At 48.7% G+C, this 27500-nt stretch overlaps 1 protein-coding gene across 1 annotated transcript in view; it reads left to right on the top strand.

The window, feature by feature from the left end:
• The window catches only part of znf704 (zinc finger protein 704), a 47589-nt gene extending 21184 nt beyond the window's left edge, over nucleotides 1-26405 (top strand). The window contains exons 3-9 of the mRNA XM_079749962.1: nucleotides 11464-11567; nucleotides 14225-14502; nucleotides 17606-17706; nucleotides 19942-20305; nucleotides 20846-20974; nucleotides 21396-21487; nucleotides 22674-26405. Of these exons, the coding sequence (XP_079606088.1) occupies nucleotides 11464-11567; nucleotides 14225-14502; nucleotides 17606-17706; nucleotides 19942-20305; nucleotides 20846-20974; nucleotides 21396-21487; nucleotides 22674-22788 (1183 nt within the window). The 3' untranslated portion in view covers nucleotides 22789-26405. The remainder of the gene's footprint in view (nucleotides 1-11463; nucleotides 11568-14224; nucleotides 14503-17605; nucleotides 17707-19941; nucleotides 20306-20845; nucleotides 20975-21395; nucleotides 21488-22673) is intronic.
• The last annotated feature ends 1095 nt before the right edge of the window (nucleotides 26406-27500 follow it).

The raw sequence follows: 27500 nt of genomic DNA, 5'->3' as shown, positions 1-27500 counted from the left end.
GGGAGGAAGAGATAGCATGATTGGGAACAAAAATGGATTGGAGAGAATGACAGGAGGGGGGATGGAGAGAGAGAGAGATGTTTACTCTGCAAAGGTCGTTCTGGCTTTCTTATCCGCTGCCTTTGTTCACGTCAACAGGCACATACACACGCACACACACACACACACACACACACGTGACTCTGCATACTAACACACAGACAGACACACACACACACACACACACGTGACTTTCCACGTACTACCACACACAGACAAACAAACAGACACACACACAAACACATGTTACTCCACATGTACTAACACACGCATACACACACACACACACACACACACACGTGACTCTACATACTAACACACAGACAGACACACACAAACACACACACACATGTGACTTACCACGTACTACCACACACAGACAAGGAAAGAGACACACACACAAACACATGTTACTCCACATGTACTAACACACACACACACACACACACACACACACACACACACACACACACACACACACACTCGCAGTCCTGCTCATGGCTAAGTGAGGACCTTCTAGCATTAAGCCGTGCTATATTCCCCATGCTCATTAGGACGTTCACAAACATCATTTTAAGCAAGCCAATCGTTAAGTCACGTGCACACGTATGTGCACATGTGTGTTTATGGAGTACTCCTTGGATGGCCTCCTCCCTTCCCCCTCTCTGCGCCTCTCTCTCATGGTGCCTCTGTCTACCTATAGGTTAGCCCTGTCACCGCTATGGTTGTGGTGGTCCCACTGAGATCCCACTGGTTCATTTGGTTTTTCTGGGGACCTGTTTGTGTTTGTTTCTGTGCGGAGAAGTTTTCCGAAGAGAAGCATTGGTATTGTGAATTAGTGCGGGCAAAAGGAGCAGCGAGGGTACCATTTTTTTTTCTCTTTTAAACACACATAATCTTGTACACAGACACACACACACACACACACACACACACACATACGTCAGCGTAATGACAATAATAGAACTAAGCAACATCCACACCCCATTTAACCTCCTTCCGTTCATCTATCTATCCATCATCCCTCCATCCTTCCATCATCCATCCGTCCATCCAGCTTAAAGTCCTTTGTGTTAACGGGCAATCGGTCAATCAAGGTATAGGAGGAACGTGTGTGTGTGTGTGTTGTGTGTGTGTGTGTGTGTGTGTGTGTGTGTGTGTGTGTGTGTGTGTGTGTGTGTGTGTGTGTGTGTGTGTGTGTGTGCCCAAAAGGCTTGAACACGGAGGGACTCCAACCTATTGCGTAAATGTGGGTCACAAGAATGAAGCCAAAGAGAGATCCCAAGACCGTGTGTGTGAGTGTGTGTGAGTGTGTGTGAGTGAGTGTGTGTGAGTGTAGGGGGTGTTGGGGGTCAACACTGCCACTTCCATGTGGGATCAGGACCTATATATATATCAACCAGACACACACACACCCACACACAAATACACCACACATCACCACTGATTTGGTACTGAGTTTTACAGTCTCAGTCACACACACACACACACACCTGAACATGATTTGCACAGCCAGCCATGTCTTCAATTTAATCGATTTTGCGCTTGGCTGCACACATTCACGCTGTCCTTTGTCGGTGACCCATCCACCTGAGGTCAAAGGTTATCTGCTTAGGGTACACAGGTCACCGTCTCTAGAGTAGGGTGGCCAAGACGGGTCAAACAAGCTACTTTTCTCAAACACTTTGCAAATTTGAAAAAACAGAAGTGCATGCAAAAATGCAAAAGCAACATTGTGACTGTGCAAACATCAAATTCCATAGCGCCGACACAATGGACAGTTGAGTACAGTATGACCTACATGACATGCTTCGGTGACAGTACATCTTTTACGTTTCTGTCTCTCAAACTAATCTACCAATCCAAAGACGCTTTTAGTAACCTTTACATTAGAGTTGTATAATTCACTGTATGTCCTAAATTATGCTCTTAATGTGCTTTAGTGACTGCAAATATTAACCACCTCCACTGATCGTGGCAAAGATCACATGCTTTTCTTTCCTTTTTTTATAATATAGATATAATAACAATAGTATGTGTCCTATCCGGATCTATTTTACAGTATTCTACTGGAGACATGTCTGTTGTTCTCTGAAACACCCATAGACGTCCACGACCATGCAGACAGAGATCTTCATTTGTGGCAGCACGTCTATAGAATGTCTGTCCCTAAAATGCAACAAATAGTTTTCCCCTGCGAAACGACGATGCCAATCAGTCTTACCAAACATGGAATGAACCTGCATTAGGAAGAGGGCAGGGGGTAGAGCGAGAAGGGGGAGGTGGGTGAGGGGGATGTCTGAAAGCCATGGCTCCCATCAACCAATGGGAAAGGCACAGGGGGCTCTTTTGTGTCGCAATAACCGTGGGTTGCTGTTGTTGTTGTTGTTGTTGTTGTTGTTGTTGTTGCTGTGAATTGTGTGACGCACAATTCACAGCTTGTTGGCCTGTCTGTCGGTCTGACAGTGTCGGATCAGTTAGCCCAACAACAAGACAACAACAAAGGGCACCGTGTGCTGTGCGATCACAGGCGCGCCGTGGGTTCCTGGCCCGGGGCCAACGCAGCCTGGGCAAAACAATAACCAGCTGACATTACAGAGCTGTCGTCCAATAAGGAAGTGCTACCAAAGAGCTGTCATCCAATAGGAATCCTGCATGAAAATATATTTATGAATAAATAAGGCGACTTGTGTGCTCATGTGTTCCCTGGCCTCTTAGTGTGTGTGTGTGTGGGTTACTCATGCAGTTAATTGTGTGATCTATTCCCCATCCTAAAAGCACCTGCTAAATAAGTTCGCCACCTGCTAATGTGTGTGATGAGCGAGGATGGAGGCTCCTGCCACAAAGGACCAGTTATCGTACTAGTGGTGTTATCATCTGTTGATCATCCATCCACAACTAGACCTTATTAAGAGGAGGTAAATACAGGCTACACACACTTTACGCTGTGTTATAGATTCATATATGAAGATATGTAACTTCTTAACACACTGCTGTTAGGACGGGTGGGACTCAAGCCCCTAACCCTGGCAGTGATACTGCTGTTAGCATGGGTGGGAATCGAACCTGTGACAATGTTACTGCTATTAGCAGGTTTGGGAGTCGAACCCCTGGCAGTGTTACTGCTGTTAGCATGGGTGGGAATCAAACCCTTAACCCTGAGAGTCTTACTGCTGTAAGCATGGGTGGGAATCAAACCCCTAACCCTGAGAGTCTTACTGCTGTAAGCATGGGTGGGAATCAAACCCCTGACGGTGTTAACCCCAAAGGTTGAGCTACACAGTACCAGAGTTAATTCAAAGGATATTTCCCATCCTCCTATAACTTCAGCCACATTATCCTATATGACACGGCAGAGTTTAATTTCAAGAATATATTTATTTCATGATGAAACTAATGTATACGATCTGGTAGAATTTCTTTCTCCTGGTCTTGTTGCAGCGTTGGTTCCTGCTTTGATCCCCTGGATCTTGATCTTCTGGAAGTCAGCCACAGCCCGGGCAGACGTCTTCGATAGGGCCTCTGATCAAAGGGAATACGACCTGCCAATCATTCTCCACCGCTACATCTTAATCCTCCCGCATATATTTATGGAGGACCCCGAAAAAAACATTTTATTTAGCGAGCAGTTTGAACGTGATGCGGTTTACTCGTTAAGATCCAGATACATAGTATCTGGATCATACGCTAGTGGTCAAGAGGAATCTCGCTCAAAGTTGCCTACTGGTCGGCTGCAGACACTTGGGATTCAACCCAGCAACCTACGGCAGGCTATCCGACACCCTTTGCGCCTTCTGCCCCAAATTATTAGTGGTTTCATTTAGCCTTTCTCCATTGTACAGATTTTTTTTGTAGTTTAGTTTATTTATCTACTTTATTTTAAGCATATTTTGTGTGAAGGAAACTTGCAAATTAAGAATTTCATTGCCCAGTGCAAACTATGTTTCCATTGTGTATCTGACAATAAACATCTTGCATCTTGTATTGGCACTTTTTGCAGTGCCGGGTCAAAACACGCCCAGCTGATATTAGCAGGTCAAACGCGCTGACCATCCTTGGCTAGCCGTGTCTGGCCCAAGAGGAGTAGTGCCACGCCTCCAAGTTGGTTTCCATGACGTCAGCCTGCTTTCTGAGGAGCTCAATATATTCCTCCAAGATGCCTCTCCACTTGTAGGAATGTAGACCTTTAAGAATACGATAAACTGAGCGTGCTTGTTTCTGAGACGCATGGCCATGCACGCAGAGTCTGTCTAGAGCTTGATTAGTTATTATTCATTCGTTGCTGTAACTGTATGACTAATTAAGAAGGATAATGAGGGTTTAGACCGATTTTCAATATTTGCTTGTAATACAAAATAGCTTGTTGAAATAGGACGGATTCCTTTCAGATTTGCACACCGCTGCGACCGCTTACGAACTCGGAGACTGAGGGTCGCAGTTAGAGCTCAGTGTGAAGATGGTGGCTGCGTTATACAGGAAGTCTAATTCTGTATTCTGAGTGCCTCGCAACACTTAAATAGGTCGTGACTCACGAGGGTGAGTGCAGTAAGGCGTGTTTGTTTGACTGATGGTGTTCAGCAATCTGTGAGCATGCATAGTGGCGTGTTATCACACAAGCCAAACTTGAGCATTTGCAGTTGTTGTTGTGGATTTCCAGGAAACAACAGTTGTATGTAATATAACTACACCGTTTCAGAACACACCCACACCGAAATAGGAATAGGGGAGTCGCTGTCTAGCGTCCTTAAATCTGGTGGTGCGGATGACGATGACGATGATGATGATGATGATGATGATGATGATGATGATGATGACGAAGGTAGCGGTTCCATTGACAGATGCGCCTCCTCTTCCTCCTCCTCCTCCTCCTCCTCCTCCCAGAGGGACTCAGTTTCTTGGCACACACACGTTGCAGCTGCATCTGAGACAGAGACAGAGTGGTGCCAGAGGAAGTCATGGTTCTTGAGTGGAGGGAAACTGACCTCCTCACCAGCACCACCAGCACCACCAGCACCACCCATCAGCTCCGGTTACAAGCAGCCGGCTGAAGGGCCCAGGGCATATGTTGTTATGACTACAGAGAGCCCAGTTGGACCCTCGCGGGATGGGGCTTTGATTATGAGGTCTGTGTGGTGCACCTGTGTGTGTTTATGTGTGTGTGTGTGAGTGTGTGTGTGTGTGTGTGTGTGTGTGTGTGTGTGTTTGTGTTCCTACACACAGATGCTGGGGTTAGGGGTGGGAGTACTGTGACGAGGGTAGAGTGTGTGTGATGAAGGCGATAGGGGGTGGATGGAGGTATACTGTGTATGGGGTGGTGGAGGAAGAGGGCGTGTGTTTGTGTGTGTGTGTGTGTGTGTGCGTGTGTGTTTGTGGTGTACAGTGTGAAAGTTTGGATGAAAGGTTCCCAGAGCCCACATGCATACAGAGGGATCGTGGTTCTGCTCACTGACGTTCAATGTCAACACACACGACCTGGTTGTCACAGTTTCTGCACAGGATGTGTGTGTGTGTCTAAAGAACACACTCGTACTCAAGGAACACACTGACCCACACTCAATCACTCATGCTCATAAGATGTGGAAGCAAGGATTCACCATAGACTTCTTCAATGGTAGCAAACATATAACCTGTCATTAGAAATACATAACGATTATCACTCTACCGATGAACAGCGTTGAGAACAGTGAACGCTGGGAATCCACTGTGTGGTGGTTGTAGTGGAGTCAAAAGACATGTGGGCACTTGGGTTCCATTGTACAATGTAAACAGCGATGGATCCTTCAGACAGGAGCTTCACATTAACATGAGGCAGTGGTCCTACCATTTAACCTAATCATTTCAAACCTGGGGCCGTAAATTCACTAGCCTCGCCGCTACGACTCCCCTGCTCATCCCCACACCCCCGTGATGAGGATGAAGATGATGTGTATCCATGGCACATCAGGCAATAAGCCACAGAATACATCACAGAGGCAATACCCCTGTGGTCCTTGTTACCAATGTCACAAGTCATTGCTTATAGTACATATGTACTTTAGTTGTCCACAACTGTTCAACAAAGACGTGTTAGGGCTTATATCCCTAAAGCACGTCCTTTGTTTGAGCGTGTGTCTCTGTGTGTGTTTGTGTGCTCGGAGGTGTGCGTCCTCACATAAAGACCAGTCCATCAAAAGCGGTGCCCTTCATGCATGTTAGCTCTGTGTCTTATGCAGATTATGCTTCTGCATTAACAGAAGTGTGTGTATGTGTGCTGCTCCTCCCTGTCTCCTAAATGCAGATTAGTGTTGAGTGCAGAGAGTGCATTCATTTGCCTTTCGAAGTGTGCATAGGTTTAAGGGTTGAGTGTGTGTGTGTGTGTGTGTGTGTGTGTGTGTGTGTGTGTGATATCAGATAAGGAGCCGAGAGGGGGAGAAGGGGCTGTCTGATTTATTGAATCCTATGGAGGAGGAAATGAGCGGCATAGCCCAGTGGCAGCAATAAAACAGTAGACACCTCACACTGCATCAAAGAGAATAACACGCTCGAGCACACACACATACACGCACACACACATACAGACACACACACACACACACACACAGTCACAGGCAGCCAAACAAACACACATACATACATACATACACACACACACACAGTCACAGGCAGCCACACAAACACACATACATACAGACAGACAGACAGACAGACAGACAGACAGACAGACAGACAGACAGACAGACAGACAGACAGACAGACAGACAGACAGACAGACAGACAGACAGACAGACAGACAGACAGACAGACAGACAGACAGACAGACAGACAGACAGACAGACAGACAGACAGACAGACAGACAGACAGACAGACAGACAGACAGACGCACACAAGGCAGTCCTCCCTTCCTATTCATATCACAAACAGCACAGCAACAGTGTGACGGCAGTATGGTGGCTCAGGCAGTGTGCGTGTGTGTGGGTGTGTGTGTGTAGGAGGGGGGAGAGGCCACATTGAGGCTGAGGCGGGCCCAGGGGGATTTCCTCGGACCCGGGGCTCGGCCCACGCATGCTCGCCGCCGAGACTCCACTTCCACTCTCGTGCTTGTGCAAGGCTTCCATTGTCTCACCTCTGTTCAAGGGAACAAAAGGTAAAGTCCCTGCCAGGTGTGTACCGCAGGCTGGGCATGCCCTGGGCTCACACCCAGACACGCTCCTACAAAGAAAGGTTATCGCAAGTGCGGTGAATAAAAGATGAATTCATCAAATTGATGTACATTGACATATATGGGCTTTCTGGCGGGGCGGTCTGCGGGTTGGAAGAGAAGGAGAGAGGGAAGGGGGATGCAGCATAGGACACGAGGTGGGCATCGTACCCAGGCCGGGTTATTCCTCTACAGGGTTAGCTCACTAGCGGGTTGAGCCGACCGAGTCAATCACACGCCATTTGAAATGTAAGCGGTATGGACCTCGCACGCCCAGTCAGATTTTGACATTGTACCGGTTTCGAGATCCCTAAATACGGATTCCGAAAAATCTGACTTGGATATGCAAAGACCTTTAGTCTGTGTTGTTTGTGTAGTCAGCCTGTGTGTGTGTGTGTGTGTGTGTGCGTGCGTGTGTGCGTGTGTGCGTGCGTGCGTGTGTGCGTGTGTTTGTGTGTGTGAGCTGCAGTGATTGCCCTGTTGACTCTGGATTGAGACCCTCCTCTCCTCATTAGCCGGCCTCAGAGGGAGGATGTTTACCCCCCCGGCATTTTGCCAAAAGTTGTCCTTTTGATAAGGAGTGATAAATGGTTCTGTTTTCCAAAGAGAAGCCCAAATTGGTTCCATCCCAAAAACGTGTTTTCGTACTCAGGAGTTAATAGTACTCAAGGGCTTAATGTCCTTTCTTCGAAAATATGTATGTCCTTATAAACAAGGTTATACTCCCTTTCCCCTTTGACCTTTTAGGGGCCAAGTTGGAAGAGATGGAGCTCTATTCTGAGTGTGGAACAGCGACCAAAGCACTGCATTGCAGAGCAAATGTATATGACTAGGCCATCATCTGGACTGCAGTATATCACCAAAAAATCATCTTTTGCATCCAAGTTTCGGGCAGAACAAAGAAAGCCCTGCCCCATTTTCAGATATAGGGCATTCAGGCAGAATCCAGCTGCCAACAGAAGCCACAGAGGACTTCAAATCCTGTCAGATGAAGAGTTTCCCCGCTTATGTTGCTCAATTGTCACACCAGAGCAATATGCCTATCACAGTACATAAATGTTAATGCAGTGGTGAATGATGAAGCATAACCACCAGGCATTAAGCTGGTAAAGCGAGCCGATTTAAAGGCGTGTTCAAGGAATGTACGCTAGGGTGGTGGACAATGGGCCAGCTGCCTGATGCAATCTCCCTGCAATCTGGGTGGCTGGCAGCCACCTGAGATTCACACACATGTATAGACGCACTCACACACACACACAGACACACACACACACACACACACACACACACACACACACACTCACACACACACTGACACACACACACACACACACACACATATCCACACACACACATGCAATGCCCATACCCCTTTGTCCTCTTCCGCCTATTTAGCCATTTTTAAAATGGGTGGCTCTCTCATCTGTCTAGAGAAGTGCAACAGATGTATTGGACATCTTCTCACACACATACACACACACAAACACACACACACACACACACACACACACACACACACACACACACACACACACACACACACACACACACACACACACACACACACACACACACACACACACACACACACACACAAACTGTACTGTACACACACCATGGCAGCCAGCCATTTCTTCCATGTAACTAATGGGACGTCCTGTTGAGGGAAGGGTGGTTGTTACTGTGCCTCTAGCTCCATCTCCCTGGAGGACGCCATCTTGGTTCTGTGTGTTTCTCACTGAGGTTCGGACCGACCCCCACTCCCTCCCAGTCTTTTATGTGGAGCTCTGCAGTGGGTGTGTGCGCTTGTTTTTGTGTGTAGCGCACACACACACACACTCGTAGCAGATCTTATTTTGGGGGTTTTTTGAGCTTGTTGTTGTAGCCTCTCTAAACACAAAGGCTTGCTGTAAGGTGGCTCGCAGAGATTGCTTTGTTTACGGGATGATTGTATTGTTATATGTATGAATAAATGCAAGGCAATTAGGTTGAAATGATGAATGCAAGAAGGGTGTGATAGTCACTGTAGAGGCTAGGGTCTTCGCCTCCCTGCCAAAAGGTACAGAGTCTGATCCCAGATGTCCACAGTCTACACGTAGGTATCCCAAGAGGCCTTAGGCCTCACTGCCCATTCATAAACATGGTTCTGAATATACAGTACATCGTTAGACTCATCATTTCTTCTTCTTTTCAATACAGACACATCGATATAATCATAACTACAGGTCGCTAACACGCCAATTATAAAACCTGGCTCAATTTCGTTGTCATTGTACAAAAAACACATGACAATTATACTATTTAAGCAGGTGCCTGTGAGTTAAAGAAACTGCATTTTAATTTGTGCAAAACAATTCCAGCAGTTTATTTTCCCACACATTAAATGAAGCAACGCTTTCAACCTGGCGATGACCACAAAGCAAAGCATCTGTTGGAAACACAAGTGTCTGTATAGCCGTGAGATGCATTCAGCCCCTCTCTCGACTGAATTCAGCAGTGAATTCATATCATTTGGCTTTGTTTCAACTCATCCCTTATAGTAAACAAGCATTCTCTTCCCTCTAGTCTTCAATAAAAGGCTGTGTGTTGATCATGGCACATCCTCCACCACGCCTTGGGCCTCATCACTGGAAACTGCTTTTATAGCCGGCAAGAGAATTAGGACGGCCAAATGAGCTCCCTCTCTCTCTGTCTCTGTCTCTGTCTCTGTCTCTGTCTCTCACTCTTGCTCTCGTTCTCTCTCTCTCTCACTCTCTATCTTTTTCTCTATCTCTTTAGATACACACACACACACACACACTGGACATATGAAACACTTTTTTTATTAACATTGGCTTAATGTTGTTCGCCACATATATCGTCTTCAATTGAACATTAAACACATGCGTGGGCACACACAGACAGGCAAACGCACACACACACCTTAAGCTTGTGTTAATTATCCAGCATTAATAAGCACTTGGACTGAAACGAAGCTTGATAAGACCACTAACGACAAAGGAGATGTGGCTGTCCCTCGCTCTTGCTCTCGTTCTCGCTTTTCTCTCTCTCTCTCTCTCTCTCTCCGTTTTTTAATGCCACCTATAAATCACATAGTAATTATTACTTCATTAGCGTGTTTTCCTATGATTCACTACAACCATATTTCAAAAACATACCTTGAAGGAACCGGTTATTATCAGCTTGTCACCGTTGCCATGGCGATAACTCTTTACCCCAAGCCCCCTCCAAGCTAACCAGGTGGTCGTTTTATGGCAAAGCAGGGAGGGGGGGGGGGGAGGGGGGGGGTGAAGGTGTATGTTGGAGTATCACCATATCCAGGACATATATAAGGCACTATGCTAATGTATGACTCTTTTTTTGCCCTTGGTTCGTTTATTTGATTCTCTCCACAAACAAAACTGAACTATGCTGGACTATCCACATGGATGGTCAACTGAAGAGGCAGTAAACTGTATACCAAGTATCTCTCAGGACTATCCAGTACCCAGGCAGCATCAAGGGGTCATTTCACCTCTATCTTTATCCTTTTATTTTAAACTCCCCACCTGTGTGTGTGTGTGTGTGTGTATTTGTGTATGTGTGCATATGTATGTGTATGTGTGTGTGTGTGTTTGTATGCATATGCGTGTGTGTATGAGTGGATATGTATGTATATGTGTGTGTATGTGCATGTGTATGTATGAATGTGTGCTTGTGTCAGTGTGTGTTTACATGTGTAGGTGTGGTGACTAAGGCTAAGCCGGTCTCGTGTCTCAAGGGGAGATTGGTCATCCTAATAGAATACAATCAGTTCCTCCTACACACACAGAGGCGCACACACTGTTTGCAGATGGCACGCACACATACACAAACACAATGGTACATCACCCACGCAGCTATTCACCAACGCACAGCACATCCACTGCTTGTTGTGACCGAAGCGGGCATCAGGCGCAGGTATGGAGAGCGTCCGTCTCCAGGGGGGATCACAGGGACCCATTAAGACGCCCGGTTCACGCTGCGTGTTCACAGCCCAGCAGTCAATACAGGCGGCCGGTCGTGTTGCAATGTTTTGCGTCCTGCTGTGTTTTGTTTATGCATGTGCCGCGTCTGTGATCTAATCGACCACCTTATTGATGTTAAAGCCAAGTCCTGCCGTGTATCTCTTTACCTGCCCCTATAATCACACATTCAAAATGTCTGGTGGAGCAAGCCAGTTGACCCGGGTTCTCTCTCTTCTTCTTCGGTGGTGTTGTGGGAGCAGGCGCTCAGAGGACGAAGTGGACATGGACAAGGTGACGGCTGCCATGGTGCTGACCAGCCTCTCCACCAGCCCATTGGTCAGGAGCCCGCCCGTCAAAGTCGGCGGTGAGTACCGCACTACCCACTTCGCCATGTCCCGCCTGCCACATAAAGGATCTGATCATATTCCGCTTCCCCAGCCAAGAAAAACTGCAGAACGCACGCATCTATCTATCTAGCTTTTTTACGGATTAAATGGCTGAAAGGCAACTTTTCTTCGGCCTCATTTACTATTCAGCCTTCCATGTCCGACCGTCAAACCAACAAAGAATCATGGAAACAAACATGGATTTGAACAAATCGTTGCTTTCAAAATAGCTAATAGCCCCACCAGCTAGGCTGCGGGAGGGGCCTTGTCCCATGTAGATCTGTAATGGCATTACATTGTTCTCCTCCATAGCTGTCATGGGGTCATTGCACTTGGTTTAGTGTACATGTTGATAAATCGCTGCCTCCTGCCGTGCTTCCCCCCCACCCCACACGGCATTGGTTCCTGTGTTGGAGGGGGGGTGGCCCGCCTCCAACACCGGAACCAATCCCGTTGGCAGAACCCCGAGTGCATGGGTTTTGAGTGGCAGCCCAACTCTACATTGGACTGGGCAGAGGTCCAAAGCGCTGCCCTCAAACGCAATCTCCCCCCCCCCCCCCGCCATGAAATCAGACGCCGCTGATGCACAGACACGCAGCTCTGCCATTCGAGGCGTGTCTGTGTGCGGGTGTCGCAGCCCACACACAGAAGAAGCGCTATATGTTCCCATTGCTTCATGCCCACATGATGCAATAATGTGTGTAGGATGTCATGTGCCATACTACATGCAACATGTACATGTTATCTGCTGGACACAGCCCACCATATGTTCCGTACCAAATTATGTGTGCATTTGTTCAGGTTTATGTCAAGAGTTTATTTTGAGTATGTTCCAATTGTCAACATAATCTGGATCATGCTACACCTGAACATGTTTATTTATATACCTGCAGCTTTGTTATATATTTGTTTTTATTGCACCAAGAAACCTGATTATTATAGGTTTTTGAATCTGTATCATCTTCTGCTCTCGATAGAAGCAACTTTGGTTTTAACTTTTTGTCTGGATGGAGATGAAAGCAAAATGCTTAAAGGTTCAAACGAAAAGTTCACTTGTTTCTTTCAACAATCCTAACAAAATAATTTAATTGCAGTTTGAAGGTTCTATGCAAATTTCTCCCTCAATTATTTACTCAACACAAAACGAACACACCTCACACACATTTAATTGTCTTTGTCGCTCTCGTTTCTCATTATGTCTCTGGCACGTGTGCCATTTGTGCAAAAACACACACACACATACACGCACAGAACACACACGCACATACACACACAGAGCACACACATACTGTGGCAACCCGTTTCCCCGATTGTCAGATACCCGGTAGGAATAACGCAGAAAGCAGGGGTTAAAGCCGCAGCCGGCGTTTATTTCCACAGCATAAATAGTCTGTATACTCGTGCTAGGGTCTCCGTGAGCCTCTAGCTCGCCGGCGTGGTGCGGAATCCCTCCGTGTCGCTTCGTCGTGGTGCGGACTCTCTCCGTGGCACTTCCTCGTGGTGCGGACTCTCTCCGTGGCACTTCCTCGTGGTGCGGACTCTCTCCGTGGCACTTCCTCGTGGTGCGGACTCTCTCCGTGGCACTTCCTCGTGGTGCGGACTCTCTCCGTGGCACTTCCTCGTTCGCCCGGTCTGGTGCGCCTTTTAAACCCGGCTTCTGGTCCTTTCCCTTCCTCCGGCCAGGTGTCCCTGATTGCGCTGATTGGGGGGAGAGACGTGGTGCTCTCTGTCGCCGGCTGGAGGTTGGCGACGGTAAACCCGGTCTACTGCGTGTCCTCGGACCCGCCCGGTCCGAGGTCCGGCGGCGGGATGCCACAATACACAGACACATATCATGACAAATACAATCATACACAACAGCACACATTCCTGTTCTCTACCTTTGAGAAAATCCATTTCTCTTTGCGTGGAGAAAGGAAACCTTTGATCCACATAGAAAACAGAACACTTTCAAAAACAACCCAATGGAATCCAAGACTAGAAAGTGTCCTATTCTATTTTGTGTCACAGTCAGTGGTGTTGGCGGATTTCCCTTTTGTGTGAAGTGTAAATAGAGCTGTCAGCCCTGAATAGTGTCTTGCTTTTCCATCAAACATGGATCAGCCTCCCAGGCCTTCACCAGCGCTGTGTTGTCTGCAAACATGAACAGAGAAACTTTGTGCTCGGTCTAATAACTGTCTTTACTTTTTATTCTATCATCTTTCACCCTTTCTTGCTCCTTCCTCCTCATAACTCCTTCTCCTACTTTGCCCCTTCCATTCCTTCTCCACCCTCTTCTTCCTTCTTTCCTCTCTCCTCCTCCTCTCTCCTCTATCCTTCTCCACCCTCCCCCTCTCCTCTCCTCTCTCCTCTCCTCCCTCCTCCCCATCTCCTATCTTCTCCTCTCTCCTCCTCCTCTCTCCTTCTCCACCCTCCCCCTCTCCTCTCCTCTCTCCTCTCCTCCATCCTCCCCATCTCCTATCTTCTCCTCTCTCCTCCTCCTCTCTCCTCTATCCTTCTCCAACCTCCCCCTCTCCTCTCCTCTCTCCTCTCCTCCATCCTCCCCATCTCCTATCTTCTCCTCTCTCCTCCTCCTCTCTCCTCTATCCTTCTCCACCCTCCCCCTCTCCTCTCCTCTCTCCCCCCCCTCCTCCAGAGGTCCTGGGGGGCTCCTGGAAGGACCCGGGCTCCGCGGGGCCCTTCGCCCCGTCCAGCTACAGCTCGTCTGGGGGCTACTGGAGCTGGTCGGCGCCCAGCGACCAGTCCAACCCCTCCACGCCGTCGCCGCCCCTCTCCGCCGACAGCTGCAAGCCCTTCAGGGTGCCCAGCCTGGGGAACGCCGGCGGGGGGCCCCCGGGGCCCGAGGACCCCAGTCTGGACGACCAGGACGGCAGCAGCCTGCTGTTCGACGAGCCCATCCCACGCAAGCGCAAGGTGAGCGGGCGCCACCAGGAGACCCACGGGCCCTCACGCAGAAGGAGGAGCAGGATGGATAGAGAGAGAGAGAGAGAGAGAGAGAGAGAGAGAGAGAGAGAGAGAGAGAGAGAGAGAGAGGAGAGGGAGAGGGAGAGGGAGAGGGAGAGGGAGGGAGAGAGAGAGGGAGAGAGACATACAGACAGACAGACAGACAGAGAGAGAGAGATAGATACAGGTAGATATAGATAGATAGACAGACAGACGGACGGACGGACAGACAGATGGTTCTTTCAGGAAATTACACTTTAAGCAGCAGCAGCAAACCCCATGTTACAAATAGAATAAGAGTTAACAAGTAATTATGTGCAAAAAGTACTAAATGCTAAAGATATATATAAAATAATAATATACAAGAAGAATACTATACAAGCCAATATTTACATGATCAAACAGTGAATAAAAACAGTGCAAGAAAGGGAATTGGAGGAGACGTAGGGCAGTGATTGGCCGTCTTCAGTTTGTTCCCCCTAGTGAGTCAGGAGGAACTATGGGGGGCCTTTCGGAGAGATGAGTGGTTCGGAAGGAGAACAGCAACTGTTTGAAGCAACATGAAAACAAGAACACCGTGGTGTTTGGACCGAGAAAGGTTTTCACATCTTTTTGAACTGTTGTGGAACTCAAGACCCTGTTATTCACTTATTGTGACAACCCATGCGGACGAGTTGCCTCTCTTCTCCAGTGACGGGCAGCAGGGTCCCATACGACGCACACTTACCTGTCCGTCTACAAACCACGTTGGCCACGTTGACAAGGGGGTTTACAGACCCCTTCACGTCCTTGCGGACCCTCCTTGTGTCCACCGCAATGGACAGACTTGTGCGTCCCAAAAATGTTAACCTTCCGTCGAGGACGGAGCAGCAAGGGCTGTGATTGGTTCGCTAACTAAAACCCGACGCAGAACCAAAACAGTTTCACGACTGCGTTCGAAGCGTCTGCGTGGTCATTGCGACGCCGTGGAACCAACACTGAGCCCTGAGACTCTTCCCTCTCCCTACCTCCGTCTCGTCTTCTCTCCAGGTCCCTGCGCGTCTCGCTTCATTCCGCCCTTCGTATCCTCTTCGTTCTCTCCTCTCCTCCGCCCTCTACCTACCTTGACTCCTCTCCCCTTGCTCCCCACGTCCTCCCGTGACGCGTTTGGCCCTTCATAATTACTTTTCAGCCTGCGCTGATGTCCTCTGTGCATTGGCGCTTAATGATGTTAATACGGACGCCCGGCGGACCGACCAAACGGGGGAGGGAGGGGAGAGGAGGTAACTCTCCTTTATAGCCAGCAAGAGAATTAGGACAAACAAATGAGCTCTCACTCTCTCTCTCTCTCTCTCTCTCTCTCTCTCGCTCTGTCATTTGCTCTCTGTCATTTGCTCTCTCTCTCTCTCTCTCTCTCTCTCTCTCTCTCTCTCTCTCTCTCTCTCTCTCTCTCTCTCATTTGCTCCCTCTCTCTCTCTCTCTCTTCTCCTGGGGAAATCGATAAAGACCTCCGCTTGGCGGGAGAGATGCATTCATTTGTGGCTTATCGCGGCTGTGTGAAGCATGGAGGAGCAGACAGCGAGGAGTGTGGGGGTGGGGGAGAGAGAGAGGAGCTGGGGAGATGGAATGGATCCAAGCAACAGGGAAGGGAGAGGAGGAGGAGGAGGAGGGTATGAGCTGAAGGAGGGGTGAAGGGATGGTTGGGGGACAAAGCAAAGAGGAGCCTTCATGGGAAACAGGTTTTACATTTGCGGGTATGAAATTACTGGCACACACATGTACAGGTACACACACACGCACACGCACACGCTCGCGCGCACAGGCATAGTTCCAGGCACAGGCACAGGCATACACTGACACACTTGCACACAGGGACAAACACATAGAAACAAGCATGCACACACACACACACACACACACACACACACCAGGTTTCACATGGAAATGCTCCACAAACCCCCGTCTTGTGCGCCGCGTCTTTTTCTTGGTAAGACAAAGACGGGCCAGTGCTCCCCATTCAATTAATTGCACAATTCTTCTCCAAAGAGCGTAACACCCACACACACACACACACACACACACACACACACACACACACACACACACACACACACACACACACACACACACACACACACACACACACACACACACACAGACTTAACAATGCACGGGGGACAGAGAGATGATTGTTGTGTGTGCGCACAGGTCTGAGCAGAAGGGCTGGGGAGGGGCGGCGGTGGATAAAAAAACATCCAAATGAAATAGCAAGCCTCCACAATGGCCTGACAGACAGGCTCATAACAGCAGTTTCTAAAAGGTCCTCTGAGCCGAGGGCTTTGGAGCCGTCTTAGCACGGCCAAACCTCTGAAGAGGCCGCGACCGAATAACCAAAACAATGGCCGACTCCTCTGCGGCCCGGAGAAACGTCTAATTACAGTTGGCCGATGGAAGACACAAAAAGTTGCGCTCGCTGAAGACCACTGTCGGGTGAATGTGTCTTGGCTCCATCGTCCTCCTCTTCCTCGTCCTCGTCCTCCCTCGGTTCTGATGATAGATGAGGAGGGGGAGAGAGGGATGCAACCTTCGTCAGGCTTCAACGGCTCTGAAAAATGGTTAGATGGCGGCTCGCTTTCACTGAGGGGGGAGTACTGTAGGGAGGAGGATTCTGAGAAATGACTGTTCGACACTCATTATGTTACACAGGCTCACGAGCGAGAGTTAATAAGGGCTCCCGGTGTGTTCACTCCGAACCCCGAGGTACTTTGAGGAGTTTGACGAGGTGAATTTTAAGTGTGTTGCATTAGCGAATCAGAGGCGACATGAAACTTGTTTTGGGTATGCTCTCAAATTGGTCTGCTCTCAAAGGGGTTGGTAGTTTCTGGTTGGTTTAAACCCGGACAGTGTGAATATGTTAGAATACCTCAAATATACTGTGAGACACAATCGGACTAGTGGCTCTAATCGCACTCCACATCAAGTAGTGTTATTAGATATAGTTTCTCGAAACGAAATATCAATGATGAGCAATGAACTCTAATGTGTGAGGCATTTAAAGGAACATGTTGGTGAACTCTGAACCTTTTCTTCCCAGAACTCCATGAAAGTCATGTTCAAGTGCCTCTGGAAGAACTGTGGAAAGGTGTTGAGCACTGCAGCGGGCATCCAGAGACACATACGCACTGTGCACCTGGGGTGAGAGACACACACACACACTCACACCAACTCAGACAGTCAGACAGACAGACAGACAGACAGACAGACAGACAGACAGACAGACAGACAGACACAGACATAAACAGATGCACTGTGCACCTGGGGTGAGAGACACACACACACACTCACACCAACTCAGACAGTCAGACAGTCAGACAGTCAGACAGTCAGACAGTCAGACAGACAGACAGACAGACAGACAGACAGACAGACAGACAGACAGACATACACAGACATAAACAGACGCACTGTCCACCTAGGTTAAGAGTTACACACGAACGCACACATACACACACACACATACACATTCACTGTCCACCTGAAGTGAGAGATACTTACACGCACACACAGGCACACGCACACACAAAAATACACTAGTGCCTAGCTTCCCCCGAGCGTTGTGGTGCGGCTCGGAGCTGGACAGCTCGGTTAAGCTAAATCGGGCTAGCATTTCGCGTATTACGCACACACATACGCACTGTCGAGATGGGTTGAGAGATACACGCACGCGCACACACACACGTACACAGACACCGTCCACCTTTGGTAAGAGATCAACACAAACATTCACATACACACACAGACACACATACACACACACACACAGACACATGCACATTAACAACAGACACCCACACACACACACACACACATGTATACACAGACACTGTCGGACTTTTCTAAGAGATCAACACACACACACACACACACACACACACACACACACACACACACACACACAGACACAGACATACACACACACACAGACACATGCACATTAACAACAGACACACACACACACACACACATACACACACAAACATTAACAAACAGACACACACACTGTCCACCTGGGGTAAGAGATGAAATTACAGACAGACACACAGACAAACACACACTCAACCTGGGGAAAAAGATTAACTCACACACACACACACACACACACACTGCCCCCCCCGCTGCCCCTTGCCCTCCCCATCAACCTGTCCCACTTCTAATCAGAGGCTGTCAAAACAAGGGATTAATGCCGGAAAAGATTATCGTCACGGCACAACTTGCTGCTCTGGGCATGCGGGTGGGGTCGGAGGTTTGTGTGTGTATGGGGGGTGTGTGTGTATATGGCTGGCTGGGGGTTGATGGGGCAACCCAATTGAATGAGGGAGCTGCGCCAAGGCTATCGTGGCGCAAAAGCCGTGCACACTGGAGGCGCTCCCCGGGTCTCCGTATCCATCCGCCAGTGGTCGGAGCCACTGGGGTGTAGCACATGAGGTTAACACAGCTGGTACTGTGGACCCCCCCGCTGGTCCCGGGTCTCGGATCCCCCGGCTTCAGGTCCTGAACCTGGGGAAGCCCTGTAATTCATACTGACATTCAATTACAGCACGCCTGCTCCTCTCCGCTGCACACACGCTCAGGCACATGCACGCACGCATACACATGTTCACACACACACACACACACACAAATACTCACACACACACACACATACTCACACACACACGCACATGCACGCACAAACACACACAGATACACATATTCACAGACACACACACACACACACACACACACACCCATGCGCCCGCGGCGGTCTGATAAGCGGGCTGACAGTGATGTGGAGCAACACCGACACGAGGTGTCTTAAAAAACGGGCTTGACGTAATGGAGCAGATCCTGAGGCCCCGCCCCCTACCTAGTCCAGGTCCTCTCTGAGGCCCCGCCCCCCACCTAGTCCAGGTCCTCTCTGAGGCCCCGCCCCCCACCCAGTCCAGGTCCTCTCTGAGGCCCCGCCCCCCACCTAGTCCAGGTCCCCTCTGAGGCCCCGCCCCCCACCTAGTCCAGGTCCCCTCTGAGGCCCCGCCCCCCACCTAGTCCAGGTCCCCTCTGAGGCCCCGCCCCCCACCTAGTCCAGGTCCCCTCTGAGGCCCCGCCCCCCACCCAGTCCAGGTCCTCTTAATAACTGTACAACAGGTTGTAGGGTCATGACGGGGTGGTATCGAGGCCCTCACCACCCCACTACCTGCCGGGACCCTAACCTCCACTGCGGCCCCTCCTGTTATCCACGGCTTCCACATTGGCCTTGTTACCCATCTGATTCCTACGTCTTTGATTTTCCCTCCCACACGCACCGCCCTCCCCCCCTCCCCCCCCCCCTCCCCCCCTCCCCCCCTCCCCCCCTCCCCCCCTCCCCCCTCCCCTCCCCTCCCCCGTCGCCAGGCGGAACTGCGACTCGGACTGGAGCGACGGCGAGGAGGACTTCTACTACACGGAGATCAAGCTGAACACGGACGAGGGCCTGGGCGGCCCCTCCCCCGCTGCGCCCTCCGCCCTCCCCCCTCCCCTCCCCCCTCCCCTCTCCCACCCCCCCGCCCAGCCCGGCCCCGCCCAGCCCGGCGGCGGCGGCGGCGGCGGCGGCGACGCCCACCGCTCCCCCGTGCAGAACAGCATCGGCATCTCCGTCGCCAAGGACAACCACGGCGGCGTCTGCAACGGCCGGCTCGGAGGGGGGGGCGGGGCCACGCCCCTGAGTCGCTCGGCGCCCAGCGCTCTCTACCTCATACACGCCGACCACGCCTACCAGGTGTGTGTGTGTGCGTGTGTGTGTGTGTGTGTGTGGGTGTGTGTGTGTGTGTGTGTGTGTGTGAGTTGAAATACTACTACTACTAATGCTACTGTTGAGAAGATGAGGATTCAAGGGATTTGTAATGCTTCTCAGAGTTTGATATGTAGCTTGAACACAAAGGTAAACAGGCATTCTGTTATTCTGTTATTGTTAGTCTTTGTTTTTCTGCACCCAACGGTCATCATTTAACCACTAACCCCGTCCTGGAGGAACTGAACTAAAGTCATGTTCTTAAAACTCATCTTTTAACTTCCCAGTCAGTCCTGCTTACCTTGTTTGTAAACCCCCCACACAAACACACACAGACAGACACACACACACACACACACACACACACACACACACACACACACATACACACACACACACGTATGCTCTCTATATCCTTTTTCTTAAATTGACCCGATAGCATCTGTATTTAGTTGTTTGAATTGATATACTTATTAATTTGCGTCTCTCTATCACCGTTGTGACTCCTCCCTCCTCCCCGACCCCCAGGCCACCGCTCCGGTCTCCATCCCCTCCACCGACAGCGGCTGTGGGGGTCCGGCCGTGGGCAGCTTCACCCCCACCAACAGCTTCAGCATCTCCTGGCAGTCCCCGCCCGTCACCTTCACGGGGAACTCGGTGAGCGCTCTCCTCCTGCTCAGCCACCGGCGGGACCTTTGCACTTCTGTCATTTCCTTGCAATAAGAGTATAGGAAGGTAAAGGACTAAGTATGCCAGTGCGGACGTGATATGTTTTTCACGTCAAACCGGCTTGCGCCTTAAGGAAATGAAATGAAATCTGAATATGTTTAAAAGCTTGTGCTAAATGAATAAGTAGTTGGCCGGAATGGTGAAAACAGATCATATCAATCTTCAAGAGGTAAGGTACACTAAGGTAGAATGCCTGCTTCAAGCGCGAAAACTAAAGTCCGTACCAAATATACGGAAAGACAAACTGTTATCCAGGTTCAATGCGCTACCGAACTCTTCACTGTACAGCCTCCCAACCCGTCCCTCCTCCCCCCTCTCTCCTGGCTCACGGCCGGTGTTCACTCCTCAGGTGTCCCCCTGTAAGAGCCAGAGCTTCAGTGACCAGCGGCCACAGACCATCGCCGTGCTGTCCTCGCCCCCCAGAGCCACGGCCGCCATCAGGTACTGAGGCCACGCCCCGACGCCCACCGCTAAGGCGCACCACTTGGTGTTTTAGATTATCTTGTTAGCAATCCACGAGCCCCTCCTTAGCCCCCCTCGGCTTTAAAGCTAAAGTCACGGGAGCTCGCGCCGCTCGCTGGGAAGAGCTTATCTTGTTAGCAAGGTGACGTAGCCCCCTTCCAAATAGGCTAATGCTAAAGTCATGATAGCTCACGCCACTTGTTTTGGTTTGACCTTGTTAGCACTGGTCCCGGGTGGCTCTGTCTATCCAGTATTCATTCAACGTAATGGGATCGCTTTGGAATATACATTTGTCGGAGTATTCTCCATGGCGAGTATTTGGTTTGACCTTGACCTTAACAACATTGACCTTCTTGAAGGCTTCTATGAATGAATGATGAAATTCTGTCTATTACAAAAGCCTATTTTGTTAGAAAGTACCGTTGGAAATTGATTCTTGAGATGTATTGTTTGTAATAGCCCCCTAGTTTCCATAAGCCGAGTTAGCCTTAAAAAGAAACATAGCTACGGTCATTGTTCAGTTTCCAATGCAGAGGACAAAGCCCGTGGTCCATGGTCTCGCAACGGAGGACATACAGCCCATTCTTGGATGGCTACTCGGGACTCCATTTGATATTTTTTCATAAACTAAAAGGACTAAAAAACATTGGATGGGGTTCTTCATATGTCGCTCCGATGCTTGGCAAAATGTAAATGTGTAGCAATAGGCTTTGGTTGTCAGTCATGATGTCACTCAACATTTGCTGTGCTATTTTCTATCTCTCCCTCCCTCCCTCCCTCCCCCCTGCCCTCCCTCTCTCCCTCTCTCTCCCTCTCTCTCCCTCTCTCTCCCTCCCTCTCGCTCTCTCCCCCTCTCCCTCCCCCCTGCCCTACCCTTGCCTCCGTCCCTCCCTCCCTCCCTCTCTCCCTCTCTCTCTCCCTCCCTCTCTCTCTCTCTCCCTCCCTCTCTCCCTCCCTCCCTCCCCCCTGCCCTCCCTCCCCCCTGCCATCCTTCCCTCCCTCTGTCTCTCTTTCCCTCCCCCTGCCCTCCCTCTCTCCCTCCCTCCCTCTCTCCCTCTCTCTCTCACTCCCTCTCTCTCCCTCCCTCTCCCTCTCTCTCCCCCTCTCCCTCGCCCCTGCCCTGCCCTCCCCTTCCCTCCCGCCCTCCCTCCCTCCCTCCCTCCAGCCGGAAGGTGCGTGGTGAGGGTAAGAAGTGCCGGAAGGTGTACGGGATGGAGAACCGAGACATGTGGTGCACAGCCTGCCGATGGAAAAAAGCCTGCCAGAGATTCACCGACTGATGCTCTGCCCTGCCCACCACAAAACCAACTAGCCCCGCCTCCACGACGCCCCCGACCCCTGGTGCTTTGGCCTCCTGGGAATGGGCTGTGGGAAAGAAGTGTGAAGACCAACATTTTGCATGCTCATCCTCCCTTGACATTTGTGTCAATATCTGGCTTCGCCCCCTTAAGCTCCCCCCTACTGCTACTCTAGACCAATCCCGTGGTTGAAGACACCAAAGGGGCAGCCGGGTCCACCAATAGCATTTCCCCGTCCAGGTTGTCCCGGAGCTTTATGCCCATCCTTCCTTCCTCCCTTCCTTCCTTCCTCCCTTCCTTCTTCCGTCCTTCTTTCCTTCCCCAGACTTCGGGGAAAACCCACGTGCAGCTAAACAGGGGAAGAAAAAGAACCGAATTGACGCATATCTGCGGTTTTATATTGTTTTTGGAGTTTTGTGCTGTATCTTTCTATGTAACTCTCCCATCTGTTTATCAATGGAAAGTATACAAAGTTAACTTCAGAAGTAGTTACGAGTTAACCTTTTGGTCCATAGAACTCAAGAAGGCAAGTGAGGTCTTGGCTTGAGTTTTGTTTTGTCCGAGGTAGTGGTGAAGGAGGAGAGGCTTCCCCCTTCTTCTCCACATGTCCCACTCTTTATAGTGGGCCATTTCTAATCCCCCCCCCTTTTGCAGCTTCTGTGGCCCAGCACAGGACGGTGTGGGTCACAGGATGGAGGGCCGTGGGGCAAGGTGTAGTCATAGAACCAGCCGGAGGCCACAGGACATACCATAATGAATGATCAACGCAAAAGACTCCACATACAAACACAACATATTACATTCACAGTCAGGGAAGGCAGATGGTACAGACCGCAGCAGACTGCATGCGGACACAACCGGTACTATTTTATATCTCTCTCACTTTTCTAACTGAATTTGTTTGTCTTTTTTTTTATCAGGAATGTGATTTTAAAAGAAAGCAAAAAATAGAATCTGCAACAAAACTGGTCAATACAGCACCACTTACATCTAAACCGTTTCTCACACGCCACACAAAAACAATACGTTACAACCAAAATGTACTCTGTGTGTTCTTGGTATCCTTTAATAAGTCTGTGTACCATGGTCGATGTTCTATTGTTTTTTCTTTTGTTATTTCGGCTGTGTCCGATTAGTCAGCTCAACCGGAGGGGGCGGGGGGAAAGGTTCATAACCAAAAGTAAGGCACTTGCACTGTCTGTGTGTGTGTGTGCGTGTGCCTGTGTGTGCGTGTGTGCGTGTGTGTGCGTGTGTGTGTGTGTGTGTGTGTGTGTGTGTGTGTGTGTGTGTGTGTGTGTGTGTGTGCGCGTGTGTGTGTGCGTGTGATGGAGCACTTGGTACTTCTAGAGAGTTGATAACCTCTTGTTACTCACATCATGTCCTGGACATTGTGATCACATAGCTAGTAGAGGAACTCAGACATTAAGGAAGCCTAACATAAAATGCACTCTGTTTTTAGAGCAGCGGCTCTTTGACAAGCTCTAACTCACATTGTTAACAGACTAAAAAGTGTCACGCAATGGTGAAATGGTCAAAACTAGCTTTGGACCATTTTGATCACTTCTGGTCTCCATGTGAACAAAATCTTTTTTTCAACGAAATCTCCATTGTGATTTCAAAATGGAGTGATCAAGACGAGCATCCGCAGCACATTCAGTACCGTAGGAACAAGCATAATGAATCATGCTACTTGAATTATTGTCCAACCTTTCCCTGGGAATCTAGGAAAAAACTTAGAACCATACCAAAATATTAACTGACCTTAGTGTATTTACTGACCTTGGAGGATGTCCTTTCCTCCTCCAAGCTTTGATTTTGTGACATGCTCATAATGTTGTGAAACGGTTGGAAATGTAGTATACAATACAAAGAGAAATCTTATCAACATCTGATAATGGTTATACTATATACTATATACTATACTGGTTAGACATGAATTTGTTTATCCAACCTTTTCTCTCAAATTCATGAATTTTTGCACAATTTCTAGCACATCTGAATCAAAATAGGTCGCCCAAGAAGCCAACACCAGCCATTAAACTCGAGAGGCTTAGCCTCCTCAAACCATCGCTTCCCTCCTCACACCGACAGCGCTTTCTGTGTTCACCTCATCTGTGTTTATCTTTTATTTCAATAGAGATATGTCAAGCTAGTATTTTCTCAAAATCTCTTGTCTGCCACACTTTGAACCAAGAAGGTCTCGTACTTGAGAGTTCAGTGGAGGTTTACTCTCACAGCGGGAAATTGGAATAGGCTAAAAGTCCTCTCTTCATTCGTTATGTTGTGTTTCCTTTCATGTCGTTACTCTATTTTGAAATATTTGTGAGTATTTCAAAATGATCTTGCCATTATGTGAACGTATTGTTGCTTAAGAAGATTAAGACATATATATATATACTTAAAGAAAGAAAAATAGTATAAAATACAACTTTGGATTTAAAGGTAAATCCGAAAAGAGGCATGTTTTTTTTCAGCATTTTTTTTTTAACCCTTACATACCTACATGTATATATATATATATATATGTTTTGTTTAATTTTCATGTTCTTCTGAAAAGGAGATTTCCTGGCCAATTAAACCAGTTTCTATTTCTAACAGAGGAATGGTCACACATACACACACACGCACGCACACAGACACACACACACACACACACAGGGACATTCATGCAAAAAGACACATATCTGAAACAATGTTTGGCCAAAACCTTTATCTTATTCCTCCCAAAGCCCTCCTCACCGAGCCACACAGTCCCATTAGCAATTTGCTTGACTGACACCTCAGCGTGTCAGTCATGTGTCCAAGTGCGTTGTGTGTGTGAGCATCAATGAGCCCCAGGGCTGGCTGGCTGCCCCTCTCCCCCCCACCCAAGGCACCAGTGTTTCAGTGTCGGCCCTGCAGTCGTCGTCTCCCAGGGGATTCTCCGGCCGGTGGGATTGAACTGTTCAGTGGCACCAGGGGGCCGCCCATAACGGTCTCCTGCTGGAGTCCAAACCGTTTGACCGGGGAAGAGAACACGTTGATGTGCCGTGCGTGATGGAGAGAATCCAAACATTCCCTCATTTTCGGTTTGCTCGGCTCGCAGAGTTCACACACCATAAGTGATGTTTTGGGTGGATAATGTGGCATCCCTTTACGCTTTCCCCTTTCTGATTTCACCTTGGTTCTGTTCATTTCTTGTTTCATTGCATCCAGCCGCGAGGCTCTTCTTTAACATTCCTGACGGTGCTTCATGGGTTGTGTTTATAAATGACTTGTCTTCCACCATACAGAACCTGTTGAGTCCAGTGTAAAGGCCAACCAATGTATTGGTTCTGTTCCCTTTCCAATGAATCAATGACCTGAGCAAGGAGGCATTTTCAAGGCTCTTTTATTTTTGTATTTTAACCTATTCCATTTCATAATCAACTTATAACGGTGCTTCTAAAAGTCTCTCTATGAAACATTGTGTTTCTGTTTGTTTGTTTGTTTCACGCAGAGTTTCACTTCTATGTCTCCCATGTGTGCTGGTGATCACACCTGCAGCATACTCCATTTTGTACCCGCTGTTACTCTGTAGAACATGAAAATAAAAACACCATACGCTTACGTCTACCCAGTGTCCAGACAACCACTTTAGTCAACCCTAAAACACAAAACTTATTTTTTTCACTCTTTCCTTCCACTGCAGCGATTCTTTAGCTTGATTTATTAGTTTGATTTCCAGATAAATAGCTCTCATCGTTCCTCCTCCTACTTAAATTTCAGGATTTATTGTTGGCTGCAAGAACAAAACAAAAGGCCAACATTTATATTTACACGTTCAGTTAAATATTGTTGTACCTTTCCTACTTAGCTTATGTGCATGCTGTGAATTACAATAAAGTATTCGAGGGGGACAAGTGAAATATCAAGACTTCAATTATTCACATGCGGTGGATATAGGTGCAGGTGGGGGCCAACAATGAAATGAATTATGGAGGAACAGGAAAAAAAACGTTCCTGTTCTATTCAAACACAACTTGGATACCTGCCAACAGCAACTAGTCTACAACTAGAGAATAGTCAGAGCGTTAGTCATTGACATATGCTGTAAACACTACAATTGGCACAAACTCATCCAACAATACGTTCAAGGCATCCCCTGAATATATTTAACTGTCAAAAAAACACAAAAAGAATGAATTGATGAGGCTGGCACAACTACTCAACCATATGCTGACTACCACCCGAAGTCCCCAAGACGGCCTGACTTATTAAAGCCAGCCCACTGGGGAGGCCTCTGCTAGCATCTCAACCCCAAACTTCTCCAAACCTTCGTTGTGTAGAAGTCGGAAGGAATCGTAAAAGCTCAAACACTCAGAAGTATGAGGGATGTGTCTCTGTGTGTTTTAACACCCGTCTATCTGCCCCTTTTAGGATGCTAAACTGTACACTCCAGATTTCTAAAAAGATTAAAATAAAAAGCGGTTTTTGCTGCTCAATAACACAAGAGGTAAAAGTCATCACTTGTACGTACCGCACGCGTGTGTGTGTGTGTGTGTGTGTGTGTGTGTGTGTGTGTGTGTGTGTGTGTGCATTGTGTGGCCTCACAGATAACGTCTTGCAGTGACAGCCCAAACACCAATTGACAAGTTAACAGTTCTCATACCGCCATCTCCGCTCAGATTATTTTTCTTCTTCATATTTCATATCACCAGGGGTTGAGACTTCTG

Source organism: Pollachius pollachius (genome assembly GCF_949987615.1).
Source record: "Pollachius pollachius genome assembly, chromosome: 13".
Taxonomy (NCBI): domain Eukaryota; kingdom Metazoa; phylum Chordata; class Actinopteri; order Gadiformes; family Gadidae; genus Pollachius; species Pollachius pollachius.
This window is presented reverse-complemented; position numbering and strand designations above follow the sequence as displayed.